Source organism: Nerophis lumbriciformis, linkage group LG11 (genome assembly GCF_033978685.3).
Source record: "Nerophis lumbriciformis linkage group LG11, RoL_Nlum_v2.1, whole genome shotgun sequence".
Taxonomy (NCBI): domain Eukaryota; kingdom Metazoa; phylum Chordata; class Actinopteri; order Syngnathiformes; family Syngnathidae; genus Nerophis; species Nerophis lumbriciformis.
The window spans coordinates 50,370,828-50,395,615 of NC_084558.2; the positions used below are offsets into that span (position 1 = coordinate 50,370,828).

The 24,788-nt window shown below is 39.0% G+C and overlaps 1 protein-coding gene across 1 annotated transcript in view; it reads left to right on the top strand.

Moving 5' to 3' along the window:
• LOC133610271 (tenascin-like) overlaps nt 1-24,788 on the top strand; it is a 225,038-nt gene that overhangs the window by 114,762 nt on the left and 85,488 nt on the right. The window contains exons 8-13 of the mRNA XM_072914169.1: nt 3,168-3,437; nt 9,392-9,577; nt 9,640-9,729; nt 9,807-10,070; nt 15,099-15,425; nt 15,565-15,843. Of these exons, the coding sequence (XP_072770270.1) occupies nt 3,168-3,437; nt 9,392-9,577; nt 9,640-9,729; nt 9,807-10,070; nt 15,099-15,425; nt 15,565-15,843 (1,416 nt within the window). The remainder of the gene's footprint in view (nt 1-3,167; nt 3,438-9,391; nt 9,578-9,639; nt 9,730-9,806; nt 10,071-15,098; nt 15,426-15,564; nt 15,844-24,788) is intronic.

A 24,788-nucleotide genomic window follows, 5' to 3' on the forward strand; every position in this document is an offset into this window, starting at 1 on the left:
GAGCCAATCACCACGCCCCTAGGCCAGCCTGTACCCACCCACTCTGTGCCCTATATAAACCATGGTATGCGAATGCTCCCATTAAAATCTCCTGATGATTGAGGGTACCCCCCTTCATGAAACAGGCCTGTAGAGATGAAATAGTCTTGTGATTTTTTTCCCCACACATACATATATTGCGCTCTACTACGGTATCGAGCACTATTTTTTGGATAACCTTATTAAGACATATATATATATATATACATATATATATATATATATATATATATATATATATATATATATATACACACACACATATATATATATATATATATATATATATATATATATATATATATATATATATATATACACACACGCTAGAGATGCGCGGTTTGCGGGCACAACCGCGGAGTCCGCAGATTATCCGCGGATCGGGCGGATGAAATTTAAAAAAATTAGATTTTATCCGCGGGTCGGGTCGGGCGGTTGAAAAAAAAAAAAAATATTTTAAATAGATTCAGGCGGGTGGCAGTTAAACCAATTGGGAAATATATATACATAGTTAAATGTTGTTACCCACATACGAAAAACGAGCAGGCACCTGCAGCATATGCCACAACAGAAGAAAAAAAAAAAGAAGAGATGGACACTTTTACGGAGCGGAGAAGGGACGCCTCTATATCAACCAGGGTGAGCCCCACCGCTTTCGTGAGCGCTCCGCCCACGCAGCTTACCTGCCCGCCACCCCCGTTGCCGGGGGCGCGTAACAGGGGTCACTCCGCGCGCAGTGCGCTCACGAAAGGGGTGGGGCTCACCCTGGTTGATATAGACAGCAGCAGGACGGTGGCCATGGAAGTCGGAACCCGCTAAGGAGTGTGTAACAACCCACCTGCCGAATCAACTAGCCCTGAAAATGGATGGCGCTGGAGCGTCGGCACCATACCCGGCCGTCGCCGGCAGCGAGACGCGCTTGGAGGTGCGCTCAGCGCGGCTCCCATATGATTGCGCACTGGTGTGCGTCTGGGCCGTGACAGCGTGGCACGCGAATGTCTGTGCTGCATTGGATCAGTCTCCTTTCTTTAACAGGCAAAAGCTTTATAACCTCACTAATGCCTTGCATCGTCTATATTAGATATATAACAACGGGCGGGTGCGGGCGGATGCGGTTCTGATTAAATGTTAGGTCGGGTGGATGGCGGATGGTTGACGACTTTCTGATGCGGTTGCGGATGAAATAATTGCCTATCCGCGCATCTCTAATACACGCATATATATACACACACATATATATATATATATACACACACACACACACTGTCGTCCAGCATTCTGTTTTTGTTTACTTTGTAGCCAGTTCAGTTTTAGTTTTGTTCTATATAGCCTTCCCTAAGCTTCAATGCCTTTTCTTAGGGGCACTCACCTTTTGTTTATTTTTGGTTTAAGCATAAGACATCTTTTTACCTGCACACTGCCTCCCGCTGTTTCTGACATCTACAAAGCAATTAGCTACCTGCTGCCACCTACTGATATGGAAGAGTATTACGCGGTTACTCTGCCGAGCTCTAGACAGCACCGACACTCAACAACAACACATCATTTGCAGACTAAATGCTTTTTACCCAAATATGTGAAATTAGATAATCTCCCACGGCACACCAGACTGTATCTCACCGCACACTAGTGTGCCGCGGCACAGTGGTTGAAAAGCACTGGACTAGAGGATGGCACGGCACTTGTACCTCCGGTTGAATTCTCAGTTTAAACTAGAGATGTCCGATAATGGCTTTTTTGCCGATATTCCGATATTGTCCAAGTCTTAATTATCGATTTTGATATCAACTGATACCGATATATACAGTCGTGGAATGAACACATTATTATGCCTAATTGTGTTGGATGCATTAAACAATGTAACTTTACCATGAATTGATTAACGTAGACCCCGATTTAAACAAGTTGAAAAACTTATTGGGGTGTTACCATTTAGTGGTCAATTGTACGGAATATGTACTGTACTGTGCAATCTAATAATACAAGTTTCAATCAATCAATCAAAAACAAGGTTTTCCAAAATAAGAGAACAACTTCAACTCCAGTTATGGAAAAAAGTGCCAACATGGCACTGCTATATTTATTATGGGGGTGGGGGTTGTTGGTAGCGGGGGGTGTATATTTTAGCGTCCTGGAAGAGTTAGTGCTGCAAGGGGTTCTGGGTATTTGTTCTGTTGTGTTTATGTTGTGTTACGGTGCGGATGTTCTCCCGAAATGTGTTTGTCATTCTTGTTTGGTGTGGGTTCACAGTGTGGCGCATATTTCTAACAGTGTTAAAGTTGTTTATACGGCCATCCTCAGTGTGACCTGTATGGCTGTTGATCAAGTATGCGTTGCATTCACTTAGGTGTGTGTAAAAGCCGCATATATTATGTGACTGGGCCGGCACGCTGTTTGTATGGAGGAAAAGTGGACGTGACGACAGGTTGTAGAGGACGCTGAAGGCAGTGCCTTTAAGGCACGCCCCCAATATGGTTCGGGAGAAATTCGGGAGAATGGTTGCCCCGGGAGATTTTCGGGAGGGGCACTGAAATTCGAGAGTCTCTCGGGAAAATCGGGAGGGTATTCCCCTTCGCCCGTGTTTTACCGGATATGTACCGCTCCGTACAGCGGCGTTTTAAAAAGTCATTAATTTTACTTTTTGAAACCGATACCGATAATTTCCGATATTACATTTTAAAGCATTTATCGCCGATATTATCGGACATCTCTAGTTTAAACAGCACCTGCAGTGAATGAACTCGTCCACAAGATGGCACCGTGGCACAAACAATAACACACCTTTTCAGTGTATTTGCTTGTTTGTTTTTTTCTTTTCAACTATTATTCATTATGGCCGTCACCTCCAAAAAAATCCATATATTAGCTTTACCGTTTTATAAGCTGCAGGGTTCAAAGCTTATAGTGCGGAATTTGCGGTAATTTAAAAGTAATTTCTCAAAACGCCATTTTTGAGTTGCGTTGCCAACTAACACACACACACTCACACACACACACACACACACACACACACACACACACACACACACACACACACACACACACACACACACACACACACACACACACACACGTCGACGTCAGGTCGTAACAATCTTTGAGTCACACTAACTGCTCCCCTCCCACAGACATCGACACCCCGCCGCAGCTCCAGGTCCAGGACGTGACCGACTCCTCGGCACTGGTCAGCTGGTCTCAGCCGGTAGCGCCGTCCGACCGGGTCACCGTCTTTTACAAGCCCGGCTCCGCCTCCTCCGAGGGCGTCAAGGTGGAGATCTTCCCGCCGGACAAGCAGCACAGCCTGGAGGGTCTCCAGCCCGACACGGAGTACACCGTGTCCCTGGTCTCCCGCCGGCGAGACGCCAGCAGCGAGCCGGCGGTGGCCAACTTCACCACAGGTCTGCCGGTCACACCCGTCATGCAAAATGACAACAAATGGCGTGTTTGTTAAATATGTTGACATCATGAAAAATACTGGCCTTATGGGAATAAATGGAAAATTAAAGCTGCAAGCAGCATTGGTCGGGCCCGCGTATTTGGCAGGTGCTAGTCCTAAGTGTCCCAATACTTTTTTCCAGTGATAGTCCTAAATGTCCCAATACTTTAGTCAAGTTGTAGTCCTAAGTGTCCCAATACTTTTGGCCAGTGTAAGTGTCCCAATACTTTTGTCCAGTGGTTGTCCTAAGTGTCCCAATACTTTTGTCCAGTTGTAGTCCTAAGTGTCCCAATACTTTTGTCTACTTTTAGTCCGAATCGTCCCAATACTTTTGTCTAGTGTACCTACCTTGTCTGCATTGTGTGGGCATGCTGGTGCTTCCTGCTTTTAAGCAGCCATCTTGAAAGCAGCGGGTCTTTGAAGGGTCATAAAATCAAAACCGGAGCCGGTATTAAAACGCTGTTCACAAGGGTTTAATCTCTCTCCTGTGTTAGTTTGAAGCCGAAACGACAAACGCGCTCAGAGGAGATAGATTTTGAAAAAAGGTGACCGGTTTTTACAGAAATTTTGTTTTGAAGGGGGAATAGCAAACTTCCTGTTGATTTTTGCTGGGGGTTGTCAATTTATGAAATGTAGGTGTAAGTGAGACCTACATAGAGGTTTTTGTTTCATGTCTCTCCGACCTTCCCAGTGGGAGTTACAGGCAGTTTTGTCATTTTTTTCTTCCGAGGAGCAGTTTTTTCTGTGTTTTATTCAAAAATTGTGGTAGAGCGCAATTTTGAGATTTGGGGTTAGGTTTTTTTATTATATCGCAATTTCTGCCAGTCCTGATGTGTGCGTTCAGTTTGGTGAGTTTTGAAGCATGTTAAGGGGGTCAAATTACAGCTCAAAGAGGCAAAAGTGACTGTTTTTAGTACTTTTTTGTCTTGAAGGGGGAATTGCCAGAGAATGTACTATTATGAAATGTAGGTCTAAGTCAGACCTACATAGAGGTTTTTGTTTCATGTCTCTCCGACCTTCCTAGTGGGAGTTACAGGCAGTCTAGTTTTTTTTTCTTTCTAGGGGGCACTAGAGCGCAATTTTGAGTTTTGTGGTTCGTTTTTTTTTTTAAAAGGCAATTTTCGCAAGTCCTGATGTGTGGGTCAAATATGGTGAGTTTTGAAGCATGTTAAGTGGGTCAAATTACAGTTTAATGTGGCGGCGGAAGAATAAAGAATAAAGAAATAAAACCTTACAAATTCAATAGGTCCTTATGTCCCATTGCATAAGGACTCCCTGTGGGAGTCCTTATGCAATGGGCCATGCGGGCCCTAAAAAAGTGACAAAAGTACAAAACAATTGAAAACAGGGGTTCTTAACCTTTTAGCCCTCGGGGCCCATCCTTTCCACTACAGAGGGGCTCCGGAATTAGACATTTTACTCGTGATTTTAATAGTATTCATTAATATTATCTAACATACTTACAGTTTACAACCTTGTCGAATGACATGGAACCAAAAATAATTATTAGCAATTAAATACGTAGACTACAGATGCAGTTCTCTGGCTAGTTAGCAAGATAGCTTACCACCAAAATGGCAGAAACTCTTATGAGATGGATGCCTCTAACAACAAAACTATCAAACACAAACCACAAACTCTCATACTGTTGTTAAGTTACTTTTTATAAATCATTAGTGTAACTGAATAGAATTATTAAAAAATTAAATATGTAGACTACAGATGCAATTCTCTGGCTAGTTAGCAAGATAGCTTACCACCAAAATGGCAGAAACTCTTATGAGATGGATGCCTCTAAAAATAAAACTATTAAACACAAACAACGAATCCTTGTATACACCACTGTTAAATAATTTTTTGTAACTCATTTGTGTAACTAAATACAATTATTAGAAATTAAATATGTAGACTACTGATGCCGTTCTCCGGCTAGTGAGCAAGCAAGCTTACCGCCAAAATGGCAAAAACTCTTTATGAGATGATGCCTCTAACAACAAAACTATCAAACACAAACCACAAATTCTCATACCGATGTTAAGTTACGTTTTATAACTCAATTGTGTTACTAAATAGAATTATTAGAAATTAAATATTTAGACTACAGATGCAATTCTCTGGCTAGTTAGCAAGATAGCTTACCACCAAAATGGCAGAAACTCTTATGAGATGGATGCCTCTAAAAATAAAAATATTAAACACAAACAACGAATCCTTGTATACACCACTGTTAAATAGTTTTTTGTAACTCATTTGTGTAACTAAATAGAATTGTTAGAAATTAAATATGTAGACTACAGGTGCAGTTTTTTTGGCTAGTTGGCAAGATAGCTTACCACCAAAATGGCAGAAACTCTTATGAGATGGATGCCTCTAACAACAAAACTATCAAACACAAACCACAAATTCTCATACCGATGTTAAGTTACGTTTTATAACTCAATTGTGTTACTAAATAGAATTATTAGAAATTAAATATTTAGACTACAGATGCAATTCTCTGGCTAGTTAGCAAGATAGCTTACCACCAAAATGGCAGAAAGTCTTATGAGATGGATGCCTCTAAAAATAAAACTATTAAACACAAACAACGAATCCTTGTATACACCACTGTTAAATAATTTTTTGTAACTCATTTGTGTAACTAAATACAATTGTTAGAAATTAAATATGTAGACTACAGGTGCAGTTCTCTGGCTAGCTAGCAGGTTAGCTTACCGCCAAAACGGTAGAAAGTCTTATGAGATGGATGCCTCTAAAAATAAAACTATTAAACACAAACCACAAATTCTCATACCACTGTTAAGTTACATTTTATAACTTAATTGTGTAACGAAATTCAATTATTAGGAAATAAATATGTAGACTACAGATGCAGTTCTCTGGCTAGTTAGCAAGCTAGCTTACCGCCAAAATGGCAGAAAGTCTCTAAAAATAAAACTATTAAACACAAACAACAAATCCTTGTATACACCATTGTTCAGTCATTTTTATAACTTATGTGTGTATCTTAATAGAAATATTAAGAATTAAATATGTAGACTACAGATGCAGTTCTCCGGCTCGCTAGCAAGCTAGTTTACCGCCAAAATGGCAGAAAGTCTCTAAAAATAAAACTATTAAACACAAACAACAAATCCTTGTATACACCATTGTTCAGTCATTTTTATAACTTATGTGTGTATCTTAATAGAAATATTAAGAATTAAATATGTAGACTACAGATGCAGTTCTCCGGCTAGCTAGCAGGCTAGCTTACCGCCAAAATGGCAAAAACTCTTATGAGATGATGCCTGTAACAACAAAACTATCAAACACAAACTACAAATTCTCATACTGTTGTTAAGTTACTTTTTGTAACTCATTTGTGTAACTAAATAGAATTATTAGAAATGAAATAAGTAGACTACTGATGCAGTTTTCCGGCTCGCTAGCAAGCTAGCTTACCGCCAAAATGTCAGAAAGTCTCTAAAAATAAACTATTAAACACAAACAACAAATCCTTGTTTACACCACTGTTAAATTATTTTGTAACTCATTTGTGAAACTAAATAGAATTGTTAGAAATTAAATATGTAGACTACAGATGCAGTTCTTCGGCTCGCTAGCAAGCTAGCTTACCGCCAAAATGGCAAAAACTCTTATGAGATGGATGTCTCTAACAACAAAACTATCAAACACAAACCACAAATTCTCATACCACTGTTAAGTTACATTTTATAACTCAATTGTGTAACGAAATTCAATTATTGGGAAATAATTATGTAGACTACAGATGCAGTTCTCTGGCTAGTTAGCAAGCTAGCTTACCGCCAAAATGGCAAAAACTCTTATGAGATGATGCCTGTAACAACAAAACTATCAAACACAAACTACAAATTCTCATACTGTTGTTAAGTTACTTTTTGTAACTCATTTGTGTAACTAAATAGAATTATTAGAAATTAAATAAGTAGACTACTGATGCAGTTTTCCGGCTCGCTAGCAAGCTAGCTTACCGCCAAAATGTCAGAAAGTCTCTAAAAATAAACTATTAAACACAAACAACAAATCCTTGTTTACACCACTGTTAAATTATTTTGTAACTCATTTGTGAAACTAAATAGAATTGTTAGAAATTAAATATGTAGACTACAGATGCAGTTCTTCGGCTCGCTAGCAAGCTAGCTTACCGCCAAAATGGCAAAAACTCTTATGAGATGGATGCCTCTAACAACAAAACTATCAAACACAAACCACAAATTCTCATACCACTGTTAAGTTACATTTTATAACTCAATTGTGTAACGAAATTCAATTATTAGTAAATAATTATGTAGACTACAGATGCTGTTCTCCGGCTCGCTAGCAAGCTAGCTTACCACCAAAATGGTAGAAAGTCTTATGAGATGGATGTCTCTAACAACAAAACTATCAAACACAAACCACAAATTCTCATACCACTGTTAAGTTACATGTTATAACTTAATTGTGTAACGAAATTCAATTATTGGGAAATAATTATGTAGACTACAGATGCAGTTCTCTGGCTAGTTAGCAAGCTAGCTTACCGCCAAAATGGCAGAAAGTCTCTAAAAATAAAACTATTAAACACAAACAACAAATCCTTGTATACACCATTGTTCAGTCATTTTTATAACTTATGTGTGTATCTTAATAGAAATATTAAGAATTAAATATGTAGACTACAGATGCAGTTCTCCGGCTCGCTAGCAGGCTAGCTTACCGCCAAAATGGCAAAAACTCTTTATGAGATCATGCCTCTAACAACAAAACCATCAAACACAAACCACAAATTCTCATACCATTGTTTAAGTTACGTTTTATAACTCAATTGTGTTACTAAATAGAATTATTAGAAATTAAATAAGTAGACTACTGATGCAGTTCTCCGGCTCGCTAGCAGGCTAGCTTACCGCCAAAATGGCAAAAACTCTTATGAGATGGATGCCTCTAACAACAAAACTATCAAACACAAACCACAAATTCTCATACCATTGTTTAAGTTACGTTTTATAACTCAATTGTGTTACTAAATAGAATTATTAGGAATTTAATATGTCGACTACAGATGCAGTTCTCTGGCTAGCTAGCAAGCCAGCTGACCGCCAAAATGGCAAAAACTCTTATGAGATGGAAACCTCTAACAACAAAACTATCAAACACAAACCACAAATTCTCATACCACAGTTTAAGTTACGTTTTATAACTCAATTGTGTAACTAAATAGAATTATTAGGAATTTAATACGTATACTACAGATGCAGTTCTCTGGCTAGCTAGCAAGCCAGCTTACCGCCAAAATGGCAGAAAGTCTCTAAAAATAGTTAGTCACAAAGACTGATATTTATTTGATACATAAACCTTAGGCTTAGGTCAGGCTGATTAGAAAAATAAGTCCTAACTAAATATACTGAGAGGGAACTGGCGAAAAATTAATTTACATACAATGATGTGGTGCTAAATTAAATAATGTAAGTTAGTAATTAATATTTATTGAACAAAACTTGCAAATGAAAATACACATTCACCACCGTAGTCATATTTTTTGCGCTTTAGAAACTTCTCTATGACTAGTGTTTTGAACTGCAAGGCTAAAAGCGTAGACTTTTTTTTTTTTTTAATTTACGGTATATAATTAATCACAAAAGTTAGCTCGTTAATTTTGACAGCCCTACTTAAAACACATTGTGTCAGGGTTGCAAACCGCCCCTTTAATTAGGAACATGGCCATCGTCTCTCGTGGAATCTGACTTTTTCAAAATGCTAATAATGCTAATGCTAATAAACCATTGTGTCTTTGCCCATTTTTGTGACAATCAATGTTAACTTTTTCTTATCTTAACAGAAACAAACCAAAAAGTTGTCTGTCCTAAATATTTGCTGGCTAAAAAAAAAAAAATGTGTCTTGTTGTGTAGCGCTGGACGCCCCCAGGGAGCTAGCGGCGCTGTCCCAGACGGAGAACAGCATCACGCTACGTTGGCGCAACACCCGGGCTAACGTGGACAGCTACCGGGTGAAATACAGTCCGCTGTCAGGCGCCGCTCACGGCGAGGAAGTGTTCCCTCGAGGACCCGGAGACTTCACCACGGCGACAATCAGCGGTAGGCAAACCCCGATGTGGAGGACCTCAAAGAGGACTTCAACGGCGGCCTTGTTTCCTTAGGGCTGAAGCCAGGGACCGAGTACGGGATCGGCGTGACCGGCGTGAAGATGGAGCGGGAGAGTCTGCCAGCCACCGTAAACGCCGCGACGGGTGAGCGAGCCGCCGCCAGCTGTCCAAATACAGCAGCGGTTTTTTTTAAGAGGGTTTTCGTCACTTTAACACGCCAGACCTGGACCCTCCGAGGGCTTTGGAGCAAACGGCGTCCACGGAGACCTCCATCGCCATCCGCTGGCGGAAGCCCCGCGCCAAAGTCAGCAGCTACAGGCTGGTGTACGTCTCCGGGGACGGCCGAGTGGAGGAGGCCGAGGTCCCCCCCGCCGACACCGCCTTCGTCTTAGTCGACCTGACGCCCGCCATGAGCTACACCATCACCTTGACCGCGGAGCGAGGCCACAAGATGAGCGCACCGGTCACCATGACCGCATCCACAGGTGGGTGGACGCCAGTAACGACAACAAAACATCTTTGATACTATTATTTTTACCACTCTTATGTAGCTTGATGAGGTAACACAATTACCAAATGTCTAGATTCCAGATGTAGTTCTAGAAAGCTAGCTTGCCGCCAAAATGGCAGAAAGTCTTATGAGATGGACGCCTCAAACGAGAAAACTATTAAACCTTGTATACACCACGATTAAATTTAAATTTGTTTTTATAACTAAGTTGTGTAGCTAAATAGAATTGTTAGGAAATAAATATGTTTACTACAGATGCAGTTCTCCGGCTAGCTAGCAAGCTAGCTTACCGCCAAAATGGCAGAAAGTCTTATGAGATGATGCCTCTAACAACAAAACTATCAAACACAAACTACAAATTATCACACCACTGTTAAGTTATTTTGTATAACTATTTTGTGTAGCTAAATCAAATTATTTGGAATTAAATATGTTTACTACAGATGCAGTTCTCCGGCTAGCTAGCAAGCTAGCTTACCGCCAAAATGGCAGAAAGTCTTATGAGATGGACGCCTCAAACGACAAAACTATTGATCCTTGTATACACCACTGTTAAATTATTTTTATAACTAATTTGTGTAGCTAAATAGAATTGTTAGGAATTAAATATGTAGACTACAGGTGCAGATTTCCAACTAGCTAGCAAGCTAGCTTACCGCCAAAATGGCAGAAACTCTTTATGAGATGATGCCTCTAACAACAAAACTATCAAACACAAACTACAAATTATCATACCACTGTCAAGTTATTTTGTATAACTATTTTGTGTAGCTAAATCAAATTATTTGGAATTAAATATGTTTACTACAGATGCAGTTCTCCGGCTAGCTAGCAAGCTAGCTTACCGCCAAAATGGCAGAAAGTCTTATGAGATGGACGCCTCAAACGACAAAACTATTGATCCTTGTATACACCACTGTTAAATTATTTTTATAACTAATTTGTGTAGCTAAATAGAATTGTTAGGAATTAAATATGTAGACTACAGATGCAGATTTCCAACTAGCTAGCAAGGTAGCTTACCGCCAAAATGGCAGAAACTCTTTATGAGATGATGCCTCTAACAACAAAACTATCAAACACAAACTACAAATTATCACACCACTGTTAAGTTATTTTTTATAACTATTTTGTGTAGCTAAATCAAATGATTTGGAATTAAATATGTTTACTACAGATGCAGTTCTTCGGCTAGCTAGCAAGATAGCTTACCGCCAAAATGGCAGAAAGTCTTATGAGATGGACGCCTCAAACGACAAAACTATTAAACCTGTTAAATTATTTGTTATAACTAATTTGTGTAGCTAAATCAAACTATTTGGAATTAAATATGTTTACTACAGATGCAGTTCTCCGGCTAGCTAGCAAGCTAGCTTGCCACCAAAATGGCAGAAAGTCTTATGAGATGGACGCCTCAAACGACAAAACTATTAATCCTTGTATACACCAATGTTAAATTATTTTTATAACTAATTTGTGTAGCTAAATAGAATTGTTAGGAATTAAATATGTAGACTACAGATGCAGATTTCCAACTAGCTAGCAAGCTAGCTTACCGCCAAAATGGCAGAAAGTCTTATGAGATGATGCCTCTAACAACAAAACTATCAAACACAAACTACAAATTATCACACCACTGTTAAGTTATTTTGTATAACTATTTTGTGTAGCTAAATAAAATTATTTGGAAATAAATATGTTTACTACAGATGCAGTTCTCCGGCTAGCTAGCAAGCTAGCTTACCGCCAAAATGGCAGAAAGTCTTATGAGATGGACGCCTCAAACGACAAAACTATTAAACCTTGTACACACCACGGTTAAATTTAAATTTATTTTGTATAACTATTTTGTGTAGCTAAATAGAATTGTTAGCAATTAAATATGTAGACTACAGATGCAGTTCTCCGGCTAGCTAGCAAGCTAGCTTACGCCAAAATGGCAGAAAGTCTTATGAGATGGACGCCTCAAACGACAAAACTATTAATCCTTGTATACACCACTGTTAAATTATTTTTATAACTAATTTGTGTAGCTAAATAGAATTGTTAGGAATTAAATATGTAGACTACAGATGCAGATTTCCAACTAGCTAGCAAGCTAGCTTACTGCCAAAATGGCAGAAACTCTTTATGAGATGATGCCTCTAACAACAAAACTATCAAACACAAACTACAAATTATCACACCACTGTTAAGTTATTTTGTATAACTATTTTGTGTAGCTAAATCAAATTATTTGGAATTAAATATGTTTACTACAGATGCAGTTCTCCGGCTAGCTAGCAAGCTAGCTTACCGCCAAAATGGCAGAAAGTCTTATGAGATGGACGCCTCAAACGACAAAACTATTAAACCTGTTAAATTATTTGTTATAACTAATTTGTGTAGCTAAATCAAACTATTTGGAATTAAATAAGTTTACTACAAATGCAGTTCTCTGACTAGCGAGAAAGCCAGCTTACCGCCAAAATGGCAGAATCTCTTATGAGATGATGCCTCTAACAACAAAACTATCAAACACAAACCACAAATTCTCATACCACTGTTAAGTTCCTTTTTATAACTCTTTTGTGTAACTAAATAGAATTATTAGGAATTAAATATGTAGACTGCAGTTCTCTGGCTAGCTAGCAAGCTAGCTTACCGCCAAAATGGCAGAAAGTCTCTAAAAATAATACTATTAAACACAAACAGCAAATGGTTGTATACACCACTGCTAAATTATTTTTACAACTCATTTGTGTATTTTAATAGAGTTATTAGGAATGAAATATGTAGACTACAGATGCAGTTCTCGGACTAGCTAGAAAGCTAGCTTACTGCCAAAATGGCAGAAACTCTTATGAGATAAGACAACAAAACTATCAAACACAAACCACAAATTCTCATACCACTGTTAAGTTCCTTTTCATAACTCTTTTGTGTAACTAAATAGAATTATTAGGAATTAAATATGTAGACTAGAGTTCTCTGGCTAGCTAGCAAGCTAGCTTACCGCCAAAATCGCAGAAAGTCTAATGAGATGGATCCCTCTAACAACAAAACTATTAAACACAAACTACAAATTCTCATACCACTGTTAATTTATTTTTTATAACTATTTTGTGTAGCTAAGTAAAATTATTAGGAATTAAATAAGTTTACTGCAAATGCAGTTCTCTGACTAGCGAGAAAGCTAGCTTACCGCCAAAATGGCAGAAACTCTTATGAGATGGATGCCTCTAACAACAAAACTATCAAACACAAACCACAAATTCTCATACCACTGTTAAGTTTTTTTTACAACTCATTTGTGTATCTTAATAGAGTTATTAGGAATGAAATATGTAGACTACAGATGCAGTTCTCGGACTAGCTAGAAAACTAGCTTACTGCCAAAATGGCGGAAACTCTTATGAGATAAGACAACAAAACTATCAAACACAAACCACAAATTCTCATACCACTGTTAAGTTCCTTTTCATAACTCTTTTGTGTAACTAAATAGAATTATTAGGAATTAAATATGTAGACTAGAATTCTCTGGCTAGCTAGCAAGCTAGCTTACCGCCAAAATCGCAGAAAGTCTAATGAGATGGACGCCTCTAACAACAAAACTATTAAACACAAACTACAAATTCTCATACCACTGTTAATTTATTTTTTATAACTATTTTGTGTAGCTAAGTAAAATTATTAGGAATTAAATAAGTTTACTACAAATGCAGTTCTCTGACTAGCGAGAAAGCTAGCTTACCGCCAAAATGGCAGAAACTCTTATGAAATGGATGCCTCTAACAACAAAACTATTAAACACAAACCACAAATTCTCATACCACTGTTAAGTTCCTTTTCATAACTCTTTTGTGTAACTAAATAGAATTATTAGGAATTAAATATGTAGACTGCAGTTCTCTGGCTAGCTAGCAAGCTAGCTTACCGCCAAAATGGCAGAAAGTCTCTAAAAATAATACTATTAAACACAAACAGCAAATGGTTGTATACACCACTGCTAAATTATTTTTACAACTCATTTGTGTATTTTAATAGAGTTATTAGGAATTAAATATGTAGACTACAGATGCAGTTCTCGGACTAGCTAGAAAACTAGCTTACTGCCAAAATGGCGGAAACTCTTATGAAATAAGACAACAAAACTATCAAATACAAACCACAAATTCTCATACCACTGTTAAGTTCCTTTGTATAACTCTTTTGTGTAACTAAATAGAATTATTAGGAATTAAATATGTAGACTGCAGTTCTCTGGCTAGCTAGCAAGCTAGCTTACCGGCAAAATGGCAGAAACTCTTATGAGATAAGACAATAAAACTATCAAACACAAACCACAAATTCTCATACCACTGTTAAGTTCCTTTTTATAACTCTTTTGTGTAACTAAATAGAATTATTAGGAATTAAATATGTAGACTGCAGTTCTCTGGCTAGCTAGCAAGCTAGCTTACCGGCAAAATGGCAGAAAGTCTCTAAAAATAAAACAATTAAACAAAAACAGCAAATGATTGTATACACCACTGCTAAATTATTTTTACAACTCATTTGTGTATCTTAACAGAAATAGTAGGAATTAAATATGTAGACTACAGATGCAGTTCTCCGGCTCGCTAGCCAGCTAGCTTACCGGCAATAGAAAGAATTAAATCAATTCGAAGGAGATGTTCTTTTTGTTTGAAAACATTTCTTATTCAAAAAAAATAACAGCGTTTCAGACCCTGAAAAGCCAACAATTTCAAAGGGTTTTGAAAAGGTAAGTGTGGAAGGCCTTGGGGAAAAAAATTGCATCAACAGGAGGAAACACGTGTCTAGTTATGGCTTTGTTCAATAAAAACAGTTGTACCTGGACTTTTCTTTTTACGTAGAATATTAATTGCCTAACTTTGAACAAGCAAGCGCAGTCTCAAGTCTGCTTGTATTGTCTAACCTGTCCAGTGCTTCCTCGCAGGTCCTCTTCCACTTCAGCCCAGCGACAAAAAGGCCTTCTTTAACGCTCTTTACTTCACAGTAGCTGCCACACCGGACGTGCTCGCCCCGTCGTCTTCCCCCGACGTCCAAACGCCGGGCAACGCCACGTCCTCGGGGCGCCTCGAGGTCCGAAATGTCACCCCCACGGGCGTTAGCCTGGCCTGGTCGGTGCCGGACGAGCCTTACCGGGGCTTCTCGGTGGAGCTCGCCGCTCCGTCGACGCCGAACCATGTGACCACGCTCACAGGAAGTGAGAGGAGCGTGGAAATAGGGGGCTTGACCCCCTCCACGTGCTATGAAGTAACGTTGCGAGGAATGTTGGCGGGGAACATCACTTCCTTTACTGTGAAAGCGTTCGCCACAACAGGTACTTGGAGATGACACCTTCTTTGTCACTTTTAAGGTGGACTTCTTTTTTGTGTGCTGCCCCCTGCTGGTCAGGAAGGGATTCTACAGAAGAATCCCGTGTGCTCTGGCACCACTGACGCCGTTTTTTGACCCGGCAGAGGCTCTCAAGCCCACAGTGGGCGAGCTCACCTTTTCCGACGTAACGTGGGACGGCTTCACGGCGTCCTGGAGCCCCTCGGCCGGCGCCGACTTTGACAGCTTCGTGGTAGAGATAACAAACCTGGACAATATGGCGGAGAGCCAGAACCTCACCGTGTCGGGGGGCGCCCTCAGCCTGGGCCTGTGGGGCCTGAACGCCAACACCAGCTACATGGTGGGCCTGTACGGGCTCTACCAGGGCTCCTTCCTGGAGCCCGTGTACGCCGAAGCGCTCACAGGTACCGTACGGCGTCCGGCTGCTCTGCTTGCTCGCTCCTTTTTCCGGAACAACAACAAAGGTGTGTGAATTAGCGTTAGTCGGTGATGTAACAACTTCATCTTTTCCGCTTGAAAACCAACATACTTCTTCTTATCAGCACTAACATTTGACACGGGGGTTGTCCAAAGTGCGGCTCGGGGGTTCATTTGCAGCCAGCTGCTTGTTTAGTTTCATTCTAAAAACAAAATGAACACTTCTTGGATTACCTATTTTCCGGATCATAAGGCGCACGGGATTAAAAGACGCACTACCGATGAGCGCGTCTAATCAGGTCTATTTTCATACAAACCCATACTTGCCAACCCTCCCGGATTTTCCGGGAGACTCCCGAAATTCAGGGCCTCTCCCGAAAAACTCCCGAAATTCAGGCGGACCTGGAGTGACCTGTTGACAACACACAACAACAGTGTCTACGTAAAGCAGTTAGTCTGCCGTAAACAGCAATGTTGTGACACTTTTAAACAGGACAATACTGCCATCTACTGTACATGCATATGTGACCCACCCATAATGTGTCACATTTTTGTGTTGATTTATTTATTTTATTTTGTGGTTTGAATTCGTTTTTGGAGCTGTCATTACACATTTATCAGTATTCACATTGGTCAGTAGGGGGCAGTAGGGCGTTTCTTCCCAATTGAATGCTATCACCTGCAGACCGGAAGTGTCTTGTCATTCTGATGATGAGCGCGACCAGTCTGTGAACAATTGAAACGTCCTGTGTGCTTTTTCCTCCTGTATAACAGGTTAGTTTTGGTGAATCAACTCACTGAATAATATCCATGTGATCTTTATAAGTTTAAGTACACATTCTGATGGTGGAGCCTAACTCTAAAGTGTTTGTGAGTTGTAGTTTGTAAATGAACACTGAAATTAAAGTATTTATTTTATATATATATATATATATATACATATATATATATATATATATATATAGCTAGAATTCACTGAAAGTCAAGTATTTCTTATATATATCTATCTTAACCACGCCCCCCGCCCCACCCCCGACCACGCCCCACCCCCCACCTCCTGAAATCGGAGGTCTCAAGGTTGGCAAGTATGAGCTTTGGCATGCAAACCAACACAAGTGTGTAGCTTATTAGCATGCTAACACTACTTAGCGGCTGTTTGATAAGGTAACTGTTACAGTGGAACTTACGATTCCGGAACACCCCCCCCCCCCCCCCCCGCAAATTTCAGTTGAGTAAACGTCAGAGTGTTATGCTTTTTCTTTTGCTTTTTGAGGCTTTTTTCAACACTTGTTTAAAGGAAAACTGCACTTTTTTGGAATCATTCGAAACCCTTATGTAAGACAAGAACACATATTTTTTAATTTTTTTATGCATTTTAAGTCAATAAGTACGAGGCGGCTAATTGGAGTACACCTAAAAACACCCAAAAGCCGCCAACAATACTCCTATTTCCATCTCCTCACCTGAATATTAACCGAGTATCAACAATTTTGGTATTGAAAGCTGTAGCCCAGACTTGTGATCTCAGAGAGATAACATTGTCACATTGAGCCGGTGAGCTGCTGCATCGCCTCTGAGCTGGAGTTGGCGAAAGTTAAGAAGGTCGAGAAGTCGGTCATCTTTGACGTCCAAGATGGCGAGATAGACATGAAAATACGCTTGTTTGATTAATTCTTCATCTATACGGGAAGATATAAACATCCCACCAGTCGACATCCCAGTGAGAGCAGACATTGTACAGTAGGTGATTGTGTTATTAGGCTCGTGATTTGTATATCTTGTTTGGCACTTAGCGACGCTGCTACTTAGTTTGTCACTAAAGCTGCATCTGTTTAGCACACAGCTTCTAAAACGTGTCGATCGTCCTCCTTATATTCAGGTTCAAAAATATTCCCAAAGTAGTCTTTGTTGTCTCACATGAAGTCTGCCGTGATTAGTAGTGAAAAATTAACATTGTGATGCGTCTGTCAAATTAATAAAATGTGTAAATATTACATTTTATTACGAATGTCACTACTTGACGTATACACTTGCAACGGGTATTTAAAACCTAGGAGGAATAGAGCTGACTTTTGCTAGCCTTTATTTACGATTTAAAAAAGAACATCAGTATTTTTGTCTATTGTGAAGGATAGGCAAAATAAAGTAGCGCCATCTGGTGGACAGATGCAAAACATTATAGATTGCATTAGTTTATGTCAGTGCTTCTCAATTATTTTCTGTCATCACCATGATTGTAAATAGTAGCATTTGTCTGGAAAATTGTTACAAGTACACCTCCGCATCACATTGTATCTTTAAAACATTTAAGACAACAAAAAAATAAATATATGCAGTAGGGAAGGGATTCATATGGCCATAATTCCAAGAGGAGATGTTAACTAATTTGCTATGCAGTCTGCTGAAAATGATGGAAAGCGTCACTCTCCACAGCAACGGGCGCTGCGGTTAAAGTTGCAATTGCCACAAAATACATTTTCGGGCGTTCAACATTCTACTGCCATCTGGCGGCCCAAGTGAATACTGCAGCCCCTGTGAACATTTTTAGACCCGCTTTAACCATTTGATAATGAAAATTAGATGAAATAATATTAATAATAATAAATTCAAATTGTTTAGCAACAAAGGAGCACAATATATAACTTAATTAAATTAAATTAATTAATTAATTAAATATAAAAAAATGTGTGCCGGTTTTAATCCAAAAGTCAGCGCGTTCTGTAGTGCACAGCTTTTCCATGAAGCATGATGCTGCACGATACTGATAAAGCATGTTTGTTGTTGTTTGTTTGCCATTTTAGGCTAATTAAAGAAACAAATGACTATTATACAAAACCCAAAAGCAGTGAAGTTGTCACGTTGTGTAAATGGTAAATAAAAAGAGAATACAACAAATCATTTTCAACTTATATTCAATTGAATAGACTGCAAAGACAATATATTTCATGTTTAAACTGAGAAACTTCAGTTTTTTTGTCAAATAATCATGAACTTAGAATTTAATGGCAGCAACACATTGCAAAAAAGTTGTCACAGGGGCATTTTTACCACTGTGTTACATGGCCTTTCCTTTTAACAACACTCAGTAAAGGTTTGGGAACTGAGGAGACACATTTTTGAAGTGGAATTCTTTCCCATTCTTGCTTGACGTACATCTTAAGTTGTTCAACAGTCTCCCTTCTCATATTTTAGCCTTCAACATTTTCAATGGGAGACAGGTCTGGACTACAGGCAGGCCAGTCTAGTACCCGCACTCTTTTACTACGAAGCCACGCTGTTGTAACACAAAGCTTGGCATCGTCTTGCTGAAATAAGCAGGGGCGTCCATGATAATGGTGCTTGGATGGCAGCATATGTTGCTCCAAAACCTGTATGTACCTTTCAGCATTAATGGCGCCTTCACAGATGTGTAAGTTACCCATGCCTTGGGCACTAGTACACCCCCATACCATCACACATGCTGCCTTTTACACTTTACGCCTAGAACAATCCGGCTGGTTCTTTTCCTCTTTGGTCCACAGTTTCCAAAAACAACAAACTCTTTTCCACTTTGCATCAGTCCATCTTAGACGAGCTCAGGGCCCAACGAAGCGTTTCTGGGTGTTGTTGATAAATGGCTGTGGCTTTGCATTGTAGAGTTTTAACTTGCACTTACAGATGTAGCGACCAACTAGTAGTTACTGACAGTGGTTTTCTGAAGTGTTCCTGAGCGCATGTGGTGATATCCTTTACACACTTGTTGCTTTTTGATGCAGTACCGCCTGAGGGGTCCAAGGTCTGGGCATTCAATGTTGGTTTTCAGCCTTGCCGCTTACATGCAGTGATTTCTCCCGATTCTCTGAACCTTTTGTTGATATTACGGACCTTAGATGGTGAAATCCCTAAATTCCTTGCAATAGCTGGTTGAGAAATGTTGTTCTTAAACAATTTGTTGACAAAGTGGTGACCCTCGCCCCATCCTTGTTTGTGAATGACTGAGCATTTCACGGAAGCTGCTTTTATACCCAATCATGGCACCCACCTGTTCCAATTAGCCTGTTCCATACTCCCGAATTTCAGTGCCCCTCCCGAACATCTCCCGGGGCAACCATTCTCCCGAATTTCTCCCGATTTCCACCCATACAACAATATTGGGTGCGTGTGCCTTTCCGCCATACAATCAGCGTGCCGGCCCAGTCACATAATATATGCGACTTATACACACACACACACAAGTGAATGCAAGGCATACTTGGTCAACAGCCATACAGGTCACACTGAGGGTGGCCGTATAAACAAGTTTAACACTGTTACAAATATGCGCCACACTGTGAACCCACACCAAACAAGAATGACAAACACATTTCGGGAGAACATCCGCACCGTAACACAACAGAACAAATACCCAGAACCCCTTGCAGCACTAACTCTTCCGGGATGCTACAATATACACCCCCGCTACCACCAAACCCCGCCCTCCTCCCACATTCGGGAGGTCTCAAGGTTGGCAAGTATGGCCTGTTCACCTGTGGGATGTTCCAAATACAGGTAAAAGCCAGTAAATTAGAATATTTTGAAAAACTTGATTTATTTCAGTAATTGCATTCAAAAGGTGTAACTTGTACATTATATTTATTCATTGCACACAGACTGATGCATTCAAATGTTTATTTCATTTAATTTTGATGATTTGAAGTGGCAACAAATGAAAATCCAAAATTCCGTGTGTCACAAAATTAGAATATTACTTAAGGCTAATACAAAAAAGGGATTTTTAGAAATGTTGGCCAACTGAAAAGTATGAAAATGAAAAATATGAGCATGTACAATACTCAATACTTGGTTGGAGCTCCTTTTGCCTCAATTACTGCGTTAATGCGGCGTGGCATGGAGTCCATGAGTTTCTGGCACTGCTCAGGTGTTATGAGAGCCCAGGTTGCTCTGATAGTGGCCTTCAACTCTTCTGCGTTTTTGGGTCTGGCATTCTGCATCTTCCTTTTCACAATACCCCACAGATTTTCTATGGGGCTAAGGTCAGGGGAGTTGGCGGGCCAATTTAGAACAGAAATACCATGGTCCGTAAACCAGGCACGGGTAGGTTTTGCGCTGTGTGCAGGCGCCAAGTCCTGTTGGAACTTGAAATCTCCATCTCCATAGAGCAGGTCAGCAGCAGGAAGCATGAAGTGCTCTAAAACTTGCTGGTAGACGGCTGCGTTGACCCTGGATCTCAGGAAACAGAGTGGACCGACACCAGCAGATGACATGGAACCCCAAACCATCACTGATGATGGAAACTTTACACTAGACTTCAGGCAACGTGGATCCTGTGCCTCTCCTGTCTTCCTCCAGACTCTGGGACCTCGATTTCCAAAGGAAATGCAAAATTTGCATGGTTGGGTGATGGTTTGGGGTGCCATGTCATCTGCTGGTGTCGGTCCACTCTGTTTCCTGAGATCCAGGGTCAACGCAGCCGTCTACCAGCAAGTTTTAGAGCACTTCATGCTTCCTGCTGCTGACCTGCTCTATGGAGATGGAGATTTCAAGTTCCAACAGGACTTGGCGCCTGCACACAGCGCAAAACCTACCCGTGCCTGGTTTACGGACCATGGTATTTCTGTTCTAAATTGGCCCGCCAACTCCCCTGACCTTAGCCCCATAGAAAATCTGTGGGGTATTGTGAAAAGGAAGATGCAGAATGCCAGACCCAAAAACGCAGAAGAGTTGAAGGCCACTATCAGAGCAACCTGGGCTCTCATAACACCTGAGCAGTGCCAGAAACTCATGGACTCCATGCCACGCCGCATTAACGCAGTAATTGAGGCAAAAGGAGCTCCAACCAAGTATTGAGTATTGTACATGCTCATATTTTTCATTTTCATACTTTTCAGTTGGCCAACATTTCTAAAAATCCCTTTTTTTGTATTAGCCTTAAGTAATATTCTAATTTTGTGACACACGGAATTTTGGATTTTCATTTGTTGCCACTTCAAATCATCAAAATTAAATGAAATAAACATTTGAATGCATCAGTCTGTGTGCAATGAATAAATATAATGTACAAGTTACACCTTTTGAATGCAATTACTGAAATAAATCAAGTTTTTCAAAATATTCTAATTTACTGGCTTTTACCTGTAAGTGTTTCATGAGCATTCCTCAACTTCCTCAGGTCTTTTTTGCCACTCGTGTCAGCTTTTTTTTGAAACATGTCGGGAGGCATCAAATTCCAAATGAGCTAATATTTTGCAAAAAAATAGCAACGTTTACTAGAGATGTCCGATTATATCGGCAGGCCGATAAATGCTTTAAAATGTAATATCGGAAAATATCGATATCGTTTTTTTTTTATCAGTATCGTTTTTTAAAACATTTTTAATTTATTTTTTTAAATTATTAAATCAACATAAAAAACACAAGATACACTTACAATTAGTGCATCAACCCAAAAAACCTCCCTCTCCCATTCACACTCATTCACACAAAAGGGTTGTTTCTTTCTGTCATTAATATTCTGGTAGGTTCCTACATTATATATCAATATATATCAATACAGTCTGCAAGGGATACAGTCCGTAAGCACACATGATTGGTCCACTAATAGTACTAACCTTTAACACTTAATTTTACTCATTTTCATTAATTACTAGTTTCTATGTAGCTGTTTTTATATTGTTTTACCGTATTTTTTTGGAGTATAAGTCGCACCGGAGTATAAGTCGCACCTGCCGAAAATGCATAATAAAAATGGGAAAAAACATATATATAAGTCGCACTGGAGTATAAGTCGCATTTTTTGGGGAAATGTATTTGATAAAAGCCAACAGCAAGAATAGACATTTGAAAGGCAATCTAAAATAAATCAAGAATAGTGAACAACAGGCTGAATAAGTGTACGTTATATGAGGCATAAATAACCAACTGGTATGTTAACGTAACATATTATGGTAAGAGTCATTCAAATAACTATAACATATAGAACATGCTATACGTTTACCAAACAATCTGTCACTCCTAATCGCTAAATCCCATGAAATCTTACACGTCTAGTCCAGGGGTCGGCAACCCAAAATGTTGAAAGAGCCAAATTGGACCAAAAATACAAAAACAAATCTGTCTGGAGCCGCAAAAAATTAAAAAGCCATATTACATACAGATAGTGTGTCATGAGATATAAATTGAAATACGATTACTTAAAGGAAACTAAATGAGCTCAAATATAGCTACAAATGAGGCATAATGATGCAATATGTACATATAGCTAGCCTAAATAGCATGTTAGCATCGATTAGCTTGCAGTCATGCAGTGACCAAATATGTCTGATTAGCACTCCACACAGGTCAATAACATCAACAAAACTCACCTTTGTGCATTCATGCACAACGTTAAAAGTGCGGTGGACAAAATGAGACAGAAAAAGAAGTGGCATAAAACACGTCCTAGAAAGTCGCAGAAAGTTATACATGGGGTGCTCATTACGTCGATCGCGAGCTACCGGTCGATCGCGGAGGGTGTGTCAGTCGATCACCAGCCAGGCATTAAAAAAATAGTCCTAAAAATGAGCGATCATAAATCTTCACTATGACGTCACTTTCGTCACTTGATTGACATTCACGGCACCCGAGGGTCTTCTGAGATGACGCTGGCTGCTGCCAGCTCATTAAAATGACCGACTGGAAGGCGAGAAACACTTTATTTCAACAGACTCTGGCGCCGTACCTGTCGTCAAAACTCCAAAGACCGACTGCACAGTTGCACAGTTGCGCTAACAAAACAAGAGTCTCAGAAAGCTGGCGTGCACAAGCTAGCAAGCTACGGAGTTTGCCGACAATGTATTTCTTGTAAAGTGTATACAAAGGAGTACGGAAGCTGGACAAATAAGATGCCAAAAACCAACCACTTTCATGTGGTATTGGACAGAAAGGAGGACTTTTTTTCTCCTCCATTCGAAAATGCGGACATTATCAGCACTACTGTCTGATTCCAATCAATGCAAGTCATCAGAATCAGGTAATACACCAACTTATATTCTTGTCTTCGTGAAAGAAAGGAATCTATATGTGTTAAACATGCTTGTATTATCTTTAAACGCCTTTAACTTATTAACAATATTAACTATATGTGTTAAACATGCTTGTATTATCTTTAAACACCTTTAACTTGTTAACAATATTAACTATATGTGTTAAACATGCTTGTATTATCTTTAAACACCTTTAACTTATTAACAATATTAACTATATGTGTTAAACATGCTTGTATTATCTTTAAACACCTTTAATTTATTAACAATATTAACTACATGTGTTAAACATGCTTGTATTATCATTAAACACCTTTAACTTATTAACAATATTAACTATATGTGTTAAACATGCTTGTATTATCTTTAAACACCTTTAACTTATTAACAATATTAACTATATGTGTTAAACATGCTTGTATTATCTTTAAACACCTTTAACTTGTTAACAATATTAACTGTGTGTTAAACATGCTTGTATTATCATTAAACACCTTTAACTTGTTAACAATATTAACTATATGTATTAAACATACTTGTATTATCTTTAAACACCTTTAACTTGTTAACAATATTAACTATATGTATTAAACATACTTGTGTTATCTTTAAACACCTTTAACTTGTTAACAATATTAACTATATGTGTTAAACATGCTTGTATTATCTTTAAACACCTTTAACTTGTTAACAATATTAACTATATGTATTAAACATTCTTGTATTATCATTAAACACCTTTAACTTATTAACAATATTAACTATATGTATTAAACATACTTGTATTATCATTAAACACCTTTCATTTATTAACCATATTAACTATATGTGTTAAACATGCTTGTATTATCTTTAAACACCTTTAATTTATTAACAATATTAACTACATGTGTTAAACATGCTTGTATTATCATTAAACACCTTTAACTTAT